The sequence below is a fragment of the Poecilia reticulata genome, linkage group LG11 (genome assembly GCF_000633615.1).
Source record: "Poecilia reticulata strain Guanapo linkage group LG11, Guppy_female_1.0+MT, whole genome shotgun sequence".
NCBI classification, from domain to species: domain Eukaryota; kingdom Metazoa; phylum Chordata; class Actinopteri; order Cyprinodontiformes; family Poeciliidae; genus Poecilia; species Poecilia reticulata.
In genome coordinates this window covers 17572970-17590534 of record NC_024341.1, presented here as the reverse complement: position 1 = coordinate 17590534, position 17565 = coordinate 17572970, and the positions used below count along the sequence as shown (strand labels likewise).

General features: G+C 38.4%; 2 protein-coding genes across 2 annotated transcripts in view; both read left to right on the top strand.

Annotated features, from left to right (window-relative positions):
• The first annotated feature begins 3747 nt into the window (after positions 1–3747).
• Positions 3748–7399, top strand: LOC103472629 (zinc finger protein OZF-like). The gene is made up of 2 exons (XM_008422386.2): positions 3748–4129; positions 5294–7399. The coding sequence occupies exons 1-2, from the start codon at positions 4066–4068 to the stop codon at positions 6487–6489; spliced, it is 1260 nt and encodes a 419-aa protein (XP_008420608.1). The 5' UTR covers positions 3748–4065; the 3' UTR covers positions 6490–7399.
• Positions 7400–9112: 1713 nt separating this feature from the next.
• LOC108166693 (zinc finger protein 568-like) overlaps positions 9113–17565 on the top strand; it is an 8640-nt gene continuing 187 nt past the window's right edge. Inside the window, exons 1-2 of the mRNA XM_017307355.1 lie at positions 9113–9390; positions 17032–17544. Coding sequence (XP_017162844.1) covers positions 9174–9390; positions 17032–17544 — 730 coding nt within the window. The 5' untranslated portion in view covers positions 9113–9173. The remainder of the gene's footprint in view (positions 9391–17031; positions 17545–17565) is intronic.

The window sequence follows — 17565 nt, the reverse complement described above, 5'->3', positions numbered from 1 at the left end:
AGAAACAATATGAAATGGGGAAAAAAGGTATTTATCAACTGATTAAGTCGTGTTTTAGATTGTTCTTGGAAAAACTAATCAGTCACGGCTTATTAATGGGTGAACTCATGGCTACACAGTGAACCCATTAATGTTTTCCAGCTGACAGCCGCTTCCCTCTCTTGCACTGCGTACCCCCGCTAAATCTTTTAGGGGTACGCAATACCCGACCGTAGCCGCCTACTTTCACCCCTGCCAGCAACCCACTAGAGGAACATTTAGTTTTATACTTCACTCAACCCAGAATCAAACCTATTGAACTAACAAGAGATTCAGAGAAACTTCTACTAGTTTATAAATTCCAGATTATTGGTCAAAACAGGAATTGACAAGTCAGACTTGTTAAAAATATGTAATCAGCAATCAGAATACTGCAATCAGGGAACCCAAGTTTATCTGGTGATTTCTCTCCCAAACAATGAAATTCTTCTCTCATGTACTTCAGTAAAATCAACAATTCTTCATTTTCCTCTGTTTTATTGTCTAGATTGCCTGCAACATAACATTTATGAGGAGGAGATATGTAACCAGGAGAGGAGCTTCAATCCGGACCAGGACGAGTYAGAACCTCTGCAGGTGAAACAAGAACAAGAAGAACCAGAAGATCAGCTGATAGAAGAACAGGAGGATCTAAATACGTCGGTTTTGAGTCGATCTCAGCAGGTGACAAACTGAACGCCGCCAGGACGCTGAGGCCAGCACTTCCTCAGTGACCCAATTTCGATTTTTTGGCAATTCCGATTTTTTTGCCGGGGCCGTTCACACTGCCAGTAAATGCGACCTGTATGARTTCTGCAGTGTGAACKGGCAAACGACCTGAAAGTGTCCCGCATGCGCACTAGAGGGCGCAATAGCGTCAGCGTTCTCAGTGTTCTGCCAACTGCCATAAAAAGAAGAAGTGCTCAGTGTTTGCGGAAGTAAACATGGAGGCTAACGGTGGAGCTTAGCTTACKTATTTGAAGTTGTTGACCAACCGGAGCAGCACATTAACAACTTCCTCCTCATATAGTCCGTCATGGTTGTTGTTTTTCTTCCCGCTTGCGTGTATCAGGACGCAGAATAGTGAGATTTGTTGAGAATCAGTGACGTTCAGTTCGGATGAATGCRACCTGAAAGTTTAAATTARCTACTCAACCACCGCTGTGTTCATGAGAGGCTTACTAATAATCGAGAAATGAATATCAAGCCTGGAAACCTGATATCGTAACGGACTGAATGTTGTGTTTTTAACGTAATCTCTGGTCGGCCTGTGGATCGCAGGCGGTTGCCACAGCAACGGGTGGGCTTACACGACAAAGAGAGATGGAGAGTAAAAAGGTAGGAGTGGTTTTGAGTTGGTCGTCTGTTCGGGTTGTTTTACCTTTGTTTACCTTTGCTGTGACTCATCACACCTGCCGTAGTTTCTGAACATTCAACAAACGACAAACTTGGACTAATTACCTCGTTCGTTTGTGAGTATACATCACCACAAACATCAGATAGGACAAATACATTTCATTAGTTTTTTTTTTACAAATTCTACCGCAATAATTATGTGAAATTAAATTAATTATATCCCGAATTCAGAAGATTTGCCTTTACCTTTATTGGGCTCTTTGGTTCCTCCTATCAGTCTGTAGTTTCTCATATCGATATCATCAAACCAAATTTCAGATCTATCATGACTGACTGACACCTGCTGGCGTCAGGTTTGCAACCAGCTTCTGACTGAGAAACCAGTAACCAGCTCCCAGTGTCAGAATCTCACTGAGGAAGAAACTGGATTAGGTTTTCTGTCACTTTATTATTTCTGCTATAACTGATGCATATTCACATATAAAATAAGTCAATAGAGTTTAATTTGCAATTTTTATGTCTTTGTGTCATGAGGTAGATCTCAGGCAGCTGGTGAGAGAAAAAGTAGATCTTGCTCTCAAAAAGTTTGGGCACCCCTGATCTAGAACATCAGCAGATAAAAGTGGAAGAGAAAGAAGTTTACTGCAGTCAGAGTGAAGAACAGATTGAGTTAAAACAGGAGACTGATACCTGCATGGTGGTTCCTGTTGATGAACAAACATTTCACACTGAATCAGAACCAAACATGAACCAAGTCATCTTCCAAGGAGCTGCTGAAGCTGAGAACCAAAATCAGGAAAGAAGAAAACCTTTCTCATGTGAGAATTGTGGAAAAGGTTTTAGTCAAAAACAGAATTTAACTCAGCACATGATGATTCACACTGGTGAAAAGCCATTTTCATGTGTGAACTGTGGAAAAAGTTTTAGTCAAAAACAGGGTTTTACTGAGCACATGAGGAGTCACTTAGGCGAGAAGTTGTAGAAGTATTTTCCTTTTATGACTTGTGTCACCTACTTGGGCTGCGTTCACACTGCAGCCTGAAGTGACCCAATTCCGATTTTGTTTTTTTACGTAATGCGACCTGTATCTGATCTTTTCATGACAGTCTGAACTGCACAGGTCGGATTCTTTTTGAATATCTGATACGGAAGATTAAGTTGTTAATATGCTGCTACGGCCTAGCAAAAACTTCAAATGTGTAAGCGATGCTCCACTATTAGCCTCCATGTTTACTTCCGCAAACATTGAGCTCTTCTTCTTTTTGTGGCTGTTGCAGAACACTGAGAACACTGACGCTATTGCGCCCTCTACTGCGCTTGCGGGTCCCTTCAAGCTGTGAACGCAGAGATGGGCAACCCTGATTTGTTTTCCTTAGGTGATACTTTTTCTTTGTTGGCATTTTCTGTGCTGCCAAAAAAAAAATCATTCTTAAAAACTGAATATCTATGGAGCAGTTTAGTAATGTTCAGTAGAGGCAACATTAACAGAGTCTGACGGGACACGGACTCCCTACCAGAACATCCTAATGAGATTGGACTAGCAGGATTTCGTTTTATTTTTCTGTACAATAGAGAGATTTTTTGGGGTTTACTTTTATAGTTTTTTTTATATCAAAAAGGGAATGTACTGGAATGGGTGATTGTTTTTAATGAATCTATACAAAACTATATTTGCGATGAGGTTTGTCTTTAAAGCAAAACGAGATTGAAACTGATGCTGTCAGTTGATTCAAGTTATATTACCCAGTAGAGATGTGCCGATCAGGTTTTTTTCTGCCGATGCCGATCACCCCCTGAGGGCCAAGCGCCGATACCGATCACCGATACCGATCACCGATACCGATCACATAATTATTATTATTATTATTATTATTATTATTATTATTATTATTATTATTTTTATAATAAACACTACCGGTTACATTATGTGGAAAAAGGAACAATGAATTCACCTTAATTTAGACAAAAACTTGTTAAATTAAATTAATTTGTACTTTAAAGAAAATTCAAGATTCACCACAAACTCATTTTCATGCATTGTTTGTACAAAGTATGTGYGATTGATTTCAATAAATGACTTTTTCTCTCGTTTTAGTTGTTATAAACTGAAGGAGATCGGAGCAAATGCACCTTGTGCTGCCGGTAGAAGTCATCCCCAAAGTCACTAATGTCCCTCCACAGATGTCAGAATATATGTGAGAGTACAAGAAGCAGAGGGTCAACTCCAGGTTAAGAGATAATTATGTGTCGATTTTAAATTTCTGACTGTTACTGTATTGTAGGAAATGTTCTTATTTTGTGTAACAGTGAAACATGTTGTGAGATGTAAGAAAGTTTTACCTATTGATTTGTGGAGAACCAGAATACTAATATTGTATTTGTYTTATTTAAATCAAGTGGAAGAGAAGATTTTAGTTTTTTCGATGAGAACTGGAACAGTATGAGAAATCTTTAGATGTAATAACCGTATTATCCAGAAGRTGGCGGTAAGGCCACCTTATGAATGCCGATAGTCAAAACATCCCAAAGAAGAAGAATCGGAAGAGGAGGAATAAGAACGATAAAATGGCGCCTGGTGTGTTTTGTTGAATATTCGAGATTTTTACTGAATGAGTTTCTCAGCAAGCGGTTAATCCTGCTGAAGAAACTTTCACAAAGTTTAAATAAATCATCGTCAAGTCGGAGGAAGAGATGGATGATCAGCACAGACTGCTGGATTTCTCCCGGACTCCTCAGATAATCTTACATCGAATAGGTAGGAAACACCAGCGTTTGGATGAAGGTTAATGTCTAAATGTATGAAGCTTTCTGTATGTAAATCACTTTAGTAACTGTTCCCCTCCTGTATAAATGTTTTATTAACAGGTCAATTAACGCAAACGTCACAATTATACTGTGAAAATGTCTAATTCATGTAGAGAAAAAAAACTGAGCCAGTGATCTCAGTTGTTTCTCACCCCGTATTAATATTTACATTTCAAAACAGAAACGCGGTTGGATAGAATTTCGCCTTCTAGCACGAAAACCACCCTAAACATAAAGCCAGGGCTACAATGCGATGGTTTAAAACAAAACATATTCATGTGTTAGAATGTCTCAAAGTTCACATGGTCAGTTTTACTTCACAATTACATTCCGCTTTATGTTGGTCTTAACATAAAGCTTTACTGAAATGATTTATGTATGTGGTTATATCACACAATATGGAAAGTTTAAGAGTTATGAATACAAGCTACTGTAGAGACAATGCAGCAGAGGGGAAGTGGTATWAGTAGCATAAAATAACATGTAAAATAATTTGTAAAAAAAAAAAATTATAAATATATATGTGCTGTTAAATAATATTAATGCCTACAATAAATAATGTCACGGTAATAAATAGGAGGACAAAATAACTTGTAAAAATCTGGTCATTTGAGAATTCTCCAAATATCAGCTGAATATCTTGACTGAAGTCTGCACTGTTAAATCTTCAGGTTTCTTTTTCAGGGGTGCACCGATTTATTGATTAGCTGATTAACTGGCCCCGATTTCCTTAAGTTTGGGAGATCAGTGATCGGCAGATACTTAAATGTGAAACAAACTTTATCCACTGATCTTATCTGCTTCAGCAAAAGTCTAAAAATTAACTACTTACTCTTCTGCTCTCCAGTGAGAGGTTTGACTGATAGACCGGCCCACCAGGTCATGTCTGCACGTTCACAGTTAACAATAGTCGCCTCACATTTGTCAACTGAACGACTTTTCTGCTATATTTAGTGACATTTCAGACAGAAAGAATGGTATCAGTCAAAAAAATAATCGGTAGGTCAGACTTTTTAAAAATCTGTAATCAGAAAACTGCCATTAGTGCACCCCTACTCTATCTGGTTAGTCAAAAGAGTCAACAATTCTTCCTTTTTTCTGTTTTCTTATCCAGATTACCTGCTACATAACGTTAAGGAGGAGCCATGGAACCAGGAAAGGAGATCCACTCTGGACCAGGAAGAGTTAGAACCTCTGCAGGTGAATCAACAACAGGAAGAACCAGAAGATCAGCARATGAAAGAAGAGCAGGAAGATCTAAAACACCAGCAGATAAAAGTGGAAGAGAAAGAAGTTTACTGCAGTCAGGGTGAAGAACAGGTTGAGTTAAAACAGGAGACTGATACCTGCATGGTGGTTCCTGTTGATGAACAAACATCCCACACTGAATCAGAAACAAACAGGAACCAAGTCATCTTCCAGGAAGCTGCTGGAGCTGAGGACCAAAATCAGGAAAGAAGAAAACCTTTCTCATGTGTGACCTGTGGAAAAAGTTTTAGTCTAAAACAGGATTTAACTCGACACATGAGGATTCACACTGGTGAAAAGCCATTTTCATGTGTGACCTGTGGAAAAAATTTTAGTCTAAAACGGAATTTAACTCGGCACATAATGATTCACACGGGTGAAAAGCCGTTTTCGTGTGTGAAGTGTGGAAAAAGTTTTAGTCAAAAACAGAATTTAACTAAGCACATGAGGATTCACACTAGTGAAAAACCGTTTTCATGTCTGAACTGTGGAAAATGTTTTCGTCACAAATTTTGTTTAACTCAGCACATGATGATACACACCAGTGAAAAGCTGTTTTCATGTGTGAACTGTGGAAAAACTTTTAGTCAAAAACCGAATTTAACACAGCACATGACAATTCACACTGGTGAAATGCCGTTTTTATGCGTGAATTGTGGAAAACGTTTTCGGCACAAAGTTAGTTTAACTCTGCACATGAGGATTCACACTGGTGAAAAGCCATTTTCTTGTGTGGACTGCGGGAAAAGTTTTAGTCAAAAACAGAATTTAACTCTGCACATGAGGATTCACACTGGTGAAAAGCCATTTTCATGTGGGAACTGTGGGAAAAGTTTTAGTCTAAGACAGCATTTAACTGAACACGTGATGATTCACACGGGTGAAAAGCCATTTTCATGTGTGAGCTGTGGAAAAAGTTTTAGTAGAAAACGGAATTTAACTCAACACATGAGGATTCACACTGGTGAAAAACCGTTTTCATGTGTGAACTGTAGAAAAAGTTTTAGTCACAAAGTTAGTTTAACTCACCACATGAGGCGTCACAGAGGTGAAAAGCTGTAGAAGTATTTTCCACACATGTCCTATGCTGAGGTTCACTATAGAATTGATATTGGTTAAAAACTAGAATCAAAGACTGGAAGGGTTTCATGTTTATAAAGCTGAAAGTTGTTGTATTTGTTAAATGTGGTCATTTGGATCTTCACATTTTTATACTTAGAGATGTGCAATAATGACACATTTTCCTTCAGAGATGCTTTGTTTTTTCTGGCATATTCTGTATCAAAAACAATAATGATAAACTGCATGTTATTAAATGAACATTCTGTTTGTGTCAAACTGTATGTTGTGTGTAAAAAGTGAAGAGCAGAGGGCTCAGCACACAGCCCTGAGGAGAGCCAGGACTGATGCTGACTATTTCATGCATGAACAAAGTCTGACCGGAYCTGGACTCCCTTCCAGAACATTCTCACAAGATTGGACTTGAGGGATTGATTTGTATTATTATGTACAATAGAGTTTGTGGGGTTTATTATTGTAGTCTTTAAAATCAAAAATAGAATGTACTACAATGGTTGAGTGTTTTCAAAAAATCTGCAAAAAAAATATTTGTGATAGTTTTGCCTAGTAAAATGAGATTGAAAGTTTAATTTCTTACAAATTATATTAACCAGTTTTACTCTACCTAATTAAAATATTTTCAAATGAAATAAAATACATTTGTACTTTAAAGAAAATGCCAGATTCACCACAAACTAATTGTCATGCATTGATTGCACAAAGTACTTGTGGTTGTTTTCAGTTATTTGCTTTTTTCTCTAGTTTTAGCAGTAATATTTTGCTCTTTTCTGCTGCAGCTGTTAGATTACTGTATTTTTATGTTAAAACTATTTGTATGTGCATTTATATATGTATTTTAGAAAGAAATTGTGTAAAATTTCATGTAAGAATAAAGGTTTTGAGTTTTCCTTTAGTGCATGTTATGCCTTATACTTGAGCCCAGTAGATGGTGGCTCTACACCTGTACTGGTTGTAGCCACTGTGGTTCCTGTAACTGATGGGTTGCTGGTTCTGACTCTCCACATCCATCTCAGTTGTTGAGTCCTTGAACAAGACACCAAACCTACCTTGCCTGGTGTTAGTCAGAAATCCGATGGGCCGATTGTGTAGCAGCTTCTGTCAGTTTACCCCATGCCAGCTGTGGCTACAATGTAGCTTACCACCATCAACATGTAAAGCCCTTTAACATCATCTGCAGTAAAGTGTTATACATACATTTACCATTGACTATACATTTCCCTTTTGTCTTTTTGTTTTGTTTTTTTATTAACCGTACCCTGTCTGGCAGGAAGAAGAAGAAACCGGAGAGAAAAGAAAGGTGAGACAAAGGTTTTATCGGGTCACCCTCCTCTCACCCAACTTGATTTAAAGGTGATCACAGAGAGGGGAGCCAGAGACCCAACCTGACAGAGAGACCAGGCACACAGAGACAAATTGTTCAGTTTAATTTCAGTTTGTTCAGTTTAAAGCCATCAGTTTAATTTCTGATGGCTTATTAACCTTTACCAGATCCTAATTCAGCTGAAAGTTATAGACCAGTAGCTCTAAAATCATGCTTAGGTAAAATTATGGAAAACATGGTAAATAACATATTGATTTATTTTTTAGAATCTAAGGAAAAGATTAAGTCTTATCAGTTTAGATTCAGAAAAGGCAGAAGTACAATAACTCCAGCATCATGTCTGGAACATAAAATTAGTTTTAATTTGTTCAGATTCAAGTAGTGCATTAATTGGTATTCAAGAGGTAAACTCAGAATCAAGGCAAGATATTATACTGGATATAATTCACTAGATTTTCAGGATTAAAAATCATGATTCTCATGTTAAACTAGTTTGGATTCCTGCCCATATTGGTGTGGTAGGAAATGAGTTGGCTGATAAGAGAAGATTTTTTATTTTATTTTACCGAGACAATACGGACCATATCCTAAATATACGCACATTTTTTCGAGATACCTCGTCTGTTCCCACCCATTTAGGGCATTAGCTACTAGTTGTGATCAACTTTGCTTTGTTTTGAACCGGATAAATCCCCTCCTGGACCTCCATCTGAATTTCGCGCGTCATCTGGGTCACATGACTGAAACCTAGCAATTAAGAAAATGTAATAGAAATAAAAAGGGAGAAGATCTAGAATAAGATTTGGACATACAGGATTAAATGGTACTCTTAAAATATTTAATAAACACAATACATGTTGCTGTAATTATTGTGGAAAATTAGAAACAGTACAGCCCTGTGACAGACTGGTGACCTGTCCAGGGTGACGTGACCCCGCCTCTCGCCCGGAACGTTAGCTGGAGATGGGCACCAGAAACCCACCCGACCCCACTAAGGGACAAGGGTGCAAGAAAATGGATGGATGGATGGAAAGAGTACAGCATATTTTTCTTAGAATGTAATAAATATGTTCGGGAAAGAGAGGTGTTACTTAGAGATTTAAGTAGAAATAAAAATAAGTTATATATTAGAGAATTGTTTCAGAGATCATCAGGGGATGTAGTTGTTAGCAGTATTTTTAATTTCCTAARAAGAACAGGTGTTATGGGGCGATTATAATAGTTAAACGTCTGATCCATACTCCAATCTGGAAGGTGGCGGTAATGCACCTGTAAATTGTTTGCCAACCGCCATGAAAAGGAAAAAGAAGAAAACGACAAGGGAGGAAGAGGAAGATAATGGCTCATGGTTTGTTCTGTTAAATGTTCGAGTGTTTCTGTAAAACAAACAAACAAACAAACAAAAAACATGTCTTCAATCCAGTTTAAATGTGTAGTTAATCCTGTTGAAGAAACATTAACAGAGTTTAAAGGAATCGTCTTCAAGTCGGAGGAAGAGATGGATGATCAGCGCAGACTGCTGGATTTCTCCCGGACTCCCCGGATTATTTTACACCGGATAGGTAGGAAACACCAGCGATTGGATGAAAGTTAAGGTCTAAATGTAGAAGCTTTCTGTATGAGGATCATTTTAGTAGCTGTTCCTTTCTGAAGGAACAGCTACTAATCTAACTAATCTAATAAAGGAAGACAGACGTGACAATTATGCTGTAAAAATAGCTCATTTTTGTAAAGATAAATTAGAGCCAGTGACTTCAGCTGTTTAATTTTTTTATGGCTCTCCTACATGAATTACATAATTACATTACATTGCAAAACGGGAAAAATACATTTGAATAGAGTTTCACCTTCCAGCACGACAACGATCCTAAACATAAAGGCTGCAAAGCGATGGTTTTAAACAAAGCAAACCAAATCTGGCCCGCCGTAGCTTTTTATGCTCTAGTCTAGGATAGACGCCTCATGGACCGCTCTGGTCTATTGTCGCTGACGAGATTTAGGGCGGCCATCTTGGAGAGGTCAACCACTCCACTCAGCCTTACATGTTCGGCAGGCATAATGACGTATGGCATTTAATCGATCATAACTCGCTTTTTGATTACTGGAAACCTTATTCAAACAGCTGTTAAAGCTACATTTATAAACAATTGTATTTTTAAAGTATTTTTTAAATTGCATTGATGCATATTAAAGCATATTTAAATATGCTTTGTGTGGATAACAATACAATAGGAATAAAGTATTGATGTATGATGAGCATTATACAAATAAATTATTTAGTAATATCAATATATATATTTATAAATATACAAACACATAAATAATGATTAATATTGAATAATATATAATATCCATGTGTGTATCCATTATGTGTATACATGTTATATTTATATGTACATATAAATGTGTAGCCTAAAATATGTAATTCATCGGCTGTTTTCCAGCACATGAGTTCTAGCTTCAGAGAGATTCAGCAGCTGAGATTGAGTCCAAAATGTTGATCCAAAGTAAATAAACTAGATATTCCTATTCTGGCTTGCTAGATAAGTATAAATATTCTCTGGACTTTCTAAGTATGCTCTAAATTTGTACAAGTGATGAGTACTCCACAGTTTCTAAGTAATAACAAAAGCTAAATGTTCCTGTTCTGGGAGATTTTTTTCTGGATTTTAAGTTTGTTCTAATTTCGTTTTTGGGTTGCAATAATAGGAGTTTCATTGCATAATAATATAAAAACTAATCTAATATTGTTCTAAATAGTGAGAACTGTACAGTTCCTACTTTTATCATCTGCCGGTGTGTGCAGTTAACAGCCCATCTACCTGCTTCCTGAAAACAAACAAGAAAAAACATGTAGAGGACTAGAGACACCTACTGGACAGGAGGGGATCGTCACAACAGTTTCTAACAAAATAAAAAGAGGGAAGGACACATTAGGCCACATGGTAACATTCAGACAAAACAAAGACATGCATGAAGGCGGTGACGTCACAAGGCCATAAAACCATGTGGCTCAGCCTCCTGGCAGAAGTCTGATAAGATGTTATCAAGGAATGTCCTTGGGAACGCTCAGCTCCACAGCTGCATGGAAACAGGAGGGGGTGAGGTGGGAAGGAGCGTTATGTTTACATATCTTCCAGGAGATTGGAAATATGCAGCCCTTCCAAGGCAACACAGGAAAGCCAATTCAGATACAAAAAGTCTTAGGTTGGGTAGATTATAAATTTCAATCTTCCCTAAAGTATCTCTGCTACATCTCAGTTCCCATTTATCCAGATTAGTTTAATCGTTCCACTGAGCTGAAACTAGCAACTTCTCCAAGATCGATTCCATCCTGTTAGTGAGTTTTTCAGTCCTCAGCTGGGCTGCAAGTCTCAGCAAGACTCACATCCAACTTGTGTCTCTGTCCACACCAACAGTCGGTTTGCTAGTTCAGCCAAGTCCGTCACAAATTTGTCGATAATTCAGGAATCTACAAGCTCCAAACAGCAGAAATCCTGTTATGAATAAATCCAAGGTGAATCCTGCTGGATGTGTCCCCACAGGACAAGAGGGCTCTCCTGTGCCCAGACTTCTTGTCGAGAAATTTTGATCCATTGCATTGAGAGACCAGTTGACCAGATCCATTTGGATCTTTGCACATTTGGAGGATGTGCAAAGAAAGGCTCCAAAAGTACAGAAAAAGACAGGACAAAAACAGAGCAGGCCAGGGCAGAGAGGGAGCAGAGGAAAAAAAAGCATCTGCCTTCACTGAGAGCAAGAGAGGAAAATTTATTGATATTTTAACAGTCTAATGGGTTTTATCAATACATTCTGGCACAACCTGCCCTTTCAGAACATTCAATATAAGATACAATCTTTACTCTTATAGTCCTAGCTCCCTTCCTGACGACATCCGTGCGACTGTGGAGCAGAGCACTTCCAAGGACTTGCTCTTAGATAAGATCACACTCCAGATATACAGATAAATCACTTTGTGATTATCACTGCCTTTCATTGGCTCCATGTCTGTGCCTTATCTTGCAATATCTGCCAGATCCTTCCCACTGTTGTCATTTCATCCTATTTACTGTTACTTATTAGTTAGAACAAAGAAGAGAGCCAGAGAAACTCCTATTAGTTTATAAATTCTTGAGAACTTATTCTTATTATTCACCAACCCGCTAGAGGAACATTTAGTTTTATACTTCACTCAACCCAAAACAGGAATCAAACCTATTAAAAAGAACTAGAAAATTCATGCAGAAATTTTACGGGGCATGCCAAAGTGTGCCCGTCGGCTTTGACCCAGCGTTATGATGCTAAAAATTTGCATTAATGCTAAAGAAAGCTGCAATGTAGTCAATAACCTGTGGAGAGGCAGAAGCATGATGACTAAGCTGTACTTGTACCATTCATTATGTTAAAATTAATGCATAAGCTAAAATTAGCCAATATGCTAAGTTTATCCTAAATGCTGGCAGTAGCATGTGGAGCAACAGGACCATGTTGTTTTAATTTTACTTGCTCCATTCAGTATACTAAAGATGTCTAATTAATGAGAAAATCAGCTAATAGCTAACTTTAGGTAAAAGGCTAGTGCTAGTCAAGGGCAGTGAAATGCTAACATTTGTGCAAACTATCCTGAGGGGGAAAAAAAACATAAAAAGGCTGATATTATTGCACAGCCTACGGCAGTGCACTAACCTGAGGGGAATATGCAGACTTTTATTTAGAAAGTTTCAGTAAGCTTATTTTTAACTACAGGGTTTCCCCAGAGTGTATTATAAGCCTGGCGGCCCGCCATGCTTTACTAGTCCCGCCGCCAGGCTAAGCGTTGCTTGTTTACGTTTCTAGGAAAATGTATATATATATATATAAATATATATATATTTTTTTTTTTTTTAAAGCAGGGCTGCAAGCGTCTCTTTTGCTCCTAGCATTTCACTAGCAGAGCAGATTTATTCCTAAGGGATAGGTTTATAATAGATAGGTTTATAGTTGCATTTAAACCCGACAGCGCGCGGACTAATCACACAGCTGGCCCCTCTGCGCTTTGCCTCGCGTGCTGCTTTACCTCAGTGGGATCGCGCGCGTCTCCTTTCACTCAAACTGGACACAGGCTGACCTGTATGGATATTTACATAAACCTACTGTGAGGAATTATGATCCTTTGGAGAACTCTAGGTAAGAGTTTAAAACCCGCCGCGTTAGCTCTGGTTGTGCAGCTCCATGCGAACCGTAGGAATAACTTGTAGCAAATTCAGAGGTGCGTGTTGTGGAGCGGTGAGAATGATTTATCTTTGTAAACGAACAATTATATGCGGCGTTTACATCTCACCTCGCTGCCCAGCGTGTGGCTCTGTCTGTCTTCCCTGTAAAGTTTATGTCTGTGGTCCCGGTTGGCCGGAGCGTTTGTGGATAACGAGCAGCGCTAACCTCATCATGCAGGTTCAGCCCGGTGAGGAGCTTTCAGGCTCTCCTCGGAGTCACGCATCACACTAATTTTATATTTTATTATAATTTTTATTATTATTTTTCCGGTTACACGATGCATCAAACCATATCAAATGCGCTGTCTACGTAGAGTTAAAGCGCGCGGCCGCACGGAAATCTGAGAAACTCGTCCCATAAACTCGACCAACCAAAACGGTTTCTGTGAAGATTATTAAAAACTCAACAGACACGAAATGGAAGAGCTACTGAAGCCACATTAGCAGCATTGAATTAAATCTCCTGTTTGTTGCACATCTCTGCATAGTGCAGCAGATTACAGGGCCGGTCCAAGGCTGTATGAGGCCTTAAGCATACTCTGATTTAGGGGCCCCTCTTGCTGCTAAAATATCAGCACCTCTAACAGCTTCTGTGTTAGATTTAGTGAAATATGGGAGAAGGGAGTAGTTTAATTGGTCCAGCCTAAAAAGCAATAAGTTATAATCGCAGTTTACTAATTTGTGTAAATTAAAAGATTAAATTCACAGCATCAGATTGTTGCTATGGTAACAAAACAATCTAACTATGAATATTGTTCTTTGAAGTTTTACAAAGTAAACTTGCCAGCTCCTTAAAATCTTGGATCTAAATGTTAAGCAATTTAAAATCTTTTAATTTATACCTAAACAATTGAATAAAATTTAACAGCATTGATAATCTCAATAAACAAATGTTACATTTATGTATCTGTGGTCTGTGTTAAAATATTAGCATTTATGGGGCACCTGAAGCGCTTTGAGGCCTGATGGAGCCGCTGACTTGATTTGGATTAAACATGTTGTTGTTTTTAGACTAGTTGTGGGTTTAAATAGCATTTCACTGAAGTCGTTTTCCCGTACCATATAATTAGAAATTAATACTTTTACATTTCCTGTCAACTTAACATCTTTTAATACAAAAACTTGGTGGACCACCGGTGGACCGCCTCGACACCCCGACCACCGGGCTTAGCGAGTTTTCTGGGGGAAACCCTGAACTACCTCACCAATTCAATGTGTTACAGTAGTTTGTTTAAACTACTCACATAAAGCCCAAAAGAGAAATTACCTGTTGTGAAAAATGTCAAGGCTTTTATTTTGACATTTTCAGTAAGCTTCATTACTGTTACACATTGGATTAATAGCCACATTAATCCAATGTGTAACAGTCCAGCTATATAATGCCCAAAACAGCAAGTAGTGCTAAATGCCAGCTCAGCCCTAATGTGTGCTATTTGAGAGTTCCGCCGTGTTTAGTTCTGCTATAGTAAATAATCCTCAGCCAACTGCTGTGTGTGTGTGCTGCGCAAGGCAATGCACTAGGGGGCAGTGAAGTGCTACTCTTTGTGCTAATATCCTGAGAAAAAAAAGGTGAAAAAAAAAGCTATATTATTGCATCGCCTACGGCGGTGCACTGATGTGAGAGGAATATGCAGGCTTTTATTTTGAACGTTTCAGTAAGCTTCATTTTAATGACCACACTAATTCAATGTGCAACTTTGGTTTGTTTAAACCAGTCCCATAAAGAGCAATTACCTGATGTGAGAAATGTCAAGGCTTTTATTTTGAAATTTTCAGTAAGCTTCATTATTGTTACACATTGGATTAATGGCCTAGCTATATAATGCCCAAAACAGCAAGTAGTTCTAAATGCCAGCTCAGCCCTAATGTGTGGTATCTGAGAGTTCTGCCATGTTGTAGTTCTGACCATAAGTCATTGTAGTTCTAAAGAGCAGCTAGCTCAACTATCATGTGAGTGAGACACACAGGGAGAGATTGAATTCTAACTGTTTGAAGCAGTTAGTTTTTCTGAACAAATCAGTCCAAACAGCTCCTTCCTGTTCAAGATCCGTAAGAGTGATCCGAAAAACATTTGAAGCATATAAGAGGGCAATTTCTTGTCTCCGATAGTACTGCAATTTATATCTGTAGCTCTCTCTGCATTAACCCAACAGAAAAACATAATAAAGGCCTGAGAGAAATATACAGGCTTTTATTTTGAAATTTTCAGTAAGCTTAATTTTAAATGGCCACACTAATCCAATGTATAACAGTGGTTGGGTTAAACCAGTTATATAGTGCCCAGAAAATTCGGCCCTGTATGTATTTATAACATTCTGTTCACCCTCCTTCTGTAGTAACTCAGAGTTCCACCATTATGTAGTTCTTAACTGCCAGCTAAGCCCTCCTCTGTAATAATTGAGTGTAATAATTGTAATAATTGAGTGCGCAAGGCAGTTCACAATCCTGAGGAAAAAACCCATAAAAAAAGCTAAATATTATTGTATGTAAGATGTAAGAGGAATAGGCAGGCTTTTATTTTGAAAGTTTTAGTAAGCTTTATTTTAATGACCGTACTAGTTCAATGTGTAGCTGTGGTTTGTTTAAACCAGTCACATAAAGTCCAAAAGAGCAATTACCTGATGTGAAAAATGTCTAGGCTTTTATTTTGAAAATTTTAGTATGCTTCATTTAAAATGGCCACACTAATCCAATGTGTAACAGTGGTTTGGTTAATCCAGCTATATAATGACCAAAACAGCAAGTAGCTCTAAATGCCAGCTCAGCCCTCCTCTATATTAACTGAGTGTTCCACCATGTTGTAGTTCTGACCTTCTTCTCTGTCCTCTGTATTAAAGTGTTCTGCCATGTTTAGAACTACAGAGACTTTGTAGTCCAAACCAGCAGCTCTGCTTTCTATGTTTTCTGTTGCTATAGCGATTAAGCCTCTGCCAACTGCTGTGTGTGTGTGAGACTTTATCTAACTTTATGAGACACCCAGTCAGTTTTAATGAAAAAAGCAGTCCGAACGACTCCTTCCCGTTCAGAATCCGTAAGGTCGATCCAAAACCCGTTTGATGCGTATGAAAGGGCTATTTGTCGTCTCAAATAGTTCCGTGATTCATATCTGCAGGTCATTCACAGTAAATTGCAGTGATGAGAGAAATATGGTGTGCGCGGAGCTCAAACATTTTTCAGAAATATATGTAAAACACTGGGGAGGAGCGTCAGTTAGTCTTGTCCCATCACTTTGCTCTGAAGCACCTGGAAGGAAAACCGTAAGCCCTAGCAAAATTTTGAAAACATTTTACCGGAGCAGGCATTCAGTGCGATTACATGACCAACTTTCATACCAATGGTACAAGTTTTGCGGCCATGAGAGCGATTTCAAAATTATTTTGGGGTCAAAATTCCACTCCGTTTCTCACTCGAAAAAAGCGGCAGTTGGTGTCAGTTACACTCTGTGTTTTGGCAGTTGGAAATTTCGCTCGTTTTTCGCTTTTTACGTCGCAGTCATAACTCCGATCCCCAATAAAAATAATGGCTCCCTTCTGGGCATCGAGCTGCACGCTTTGATTCCACTTTTGTGGATGGGCACGCAGCGGTACGAGCCGCATTAACTGTGACGGAAGAAAAATAAATAATCAATAATAAAGAGACATTCTATTGGGTGTAGAACAATAGGTGCCTGCCGTGCAATGCATGGAGGCAGCTCTCCTTATGCATTGCCATGGCATGCCCCTAACTAACAAGAGATCCAGAAAAACTTCTATTAGTTTATAAATTCCAGATTATTGGTCAAAACAGGAATTGACAAGTCAGACTTTTTAAAAATCTGTAATCAGCAATCAGAATACTGCAATTGGGGAACCCAAGTTTATCTGGTGATTTCTCTCCCAAACAATGAAATTGTTTTCTCATTTACTTCAATAAAATCAACAATTGTTAATTTTCCTCTGTTTTATTATCTAGATTGCCTGCAACATAATATTTATGAGGAGGAGATATGTAACCAGGAGAGGAGCTTCAATCCGGACCAGGATGAGTCAGAACCTCTGCAGGTGAAACAAGAACAAGGAGAACCAGAAGATCAACAGATAAAAGAAGAGCAGGAGGATCTAGAACACCAGCAGATAAAAGTGGAAGAGGAAGAAGTTTACTGCAGTCAGGGTGAAGAACAGATTGAGTTAAAACGGGAGACTGATACCTACATGGTGGTTCCTGTTAATGAACAGATGTACCAAACTGAATCAGAACCAAACAGGAACCAAGTCATCTTCCAGGAAGCTGCTGAAGCTGAGAAACACAATCAGGAAGGAAGGAAACCATTATCTTGTGAAACTTGTGGAAAAGGTTTTAGTCGAAAACGGAATTTAACTCGTCACATGGGGATTCACACTGATGAAAAGCCATTTTCATGTGTGAACTGTGGAAAAAGTTTTCGTCACAAAGTTAATTTAACTGAGCACATGATGATTCACACTGGTGAAAAGCCATTTTCATGTG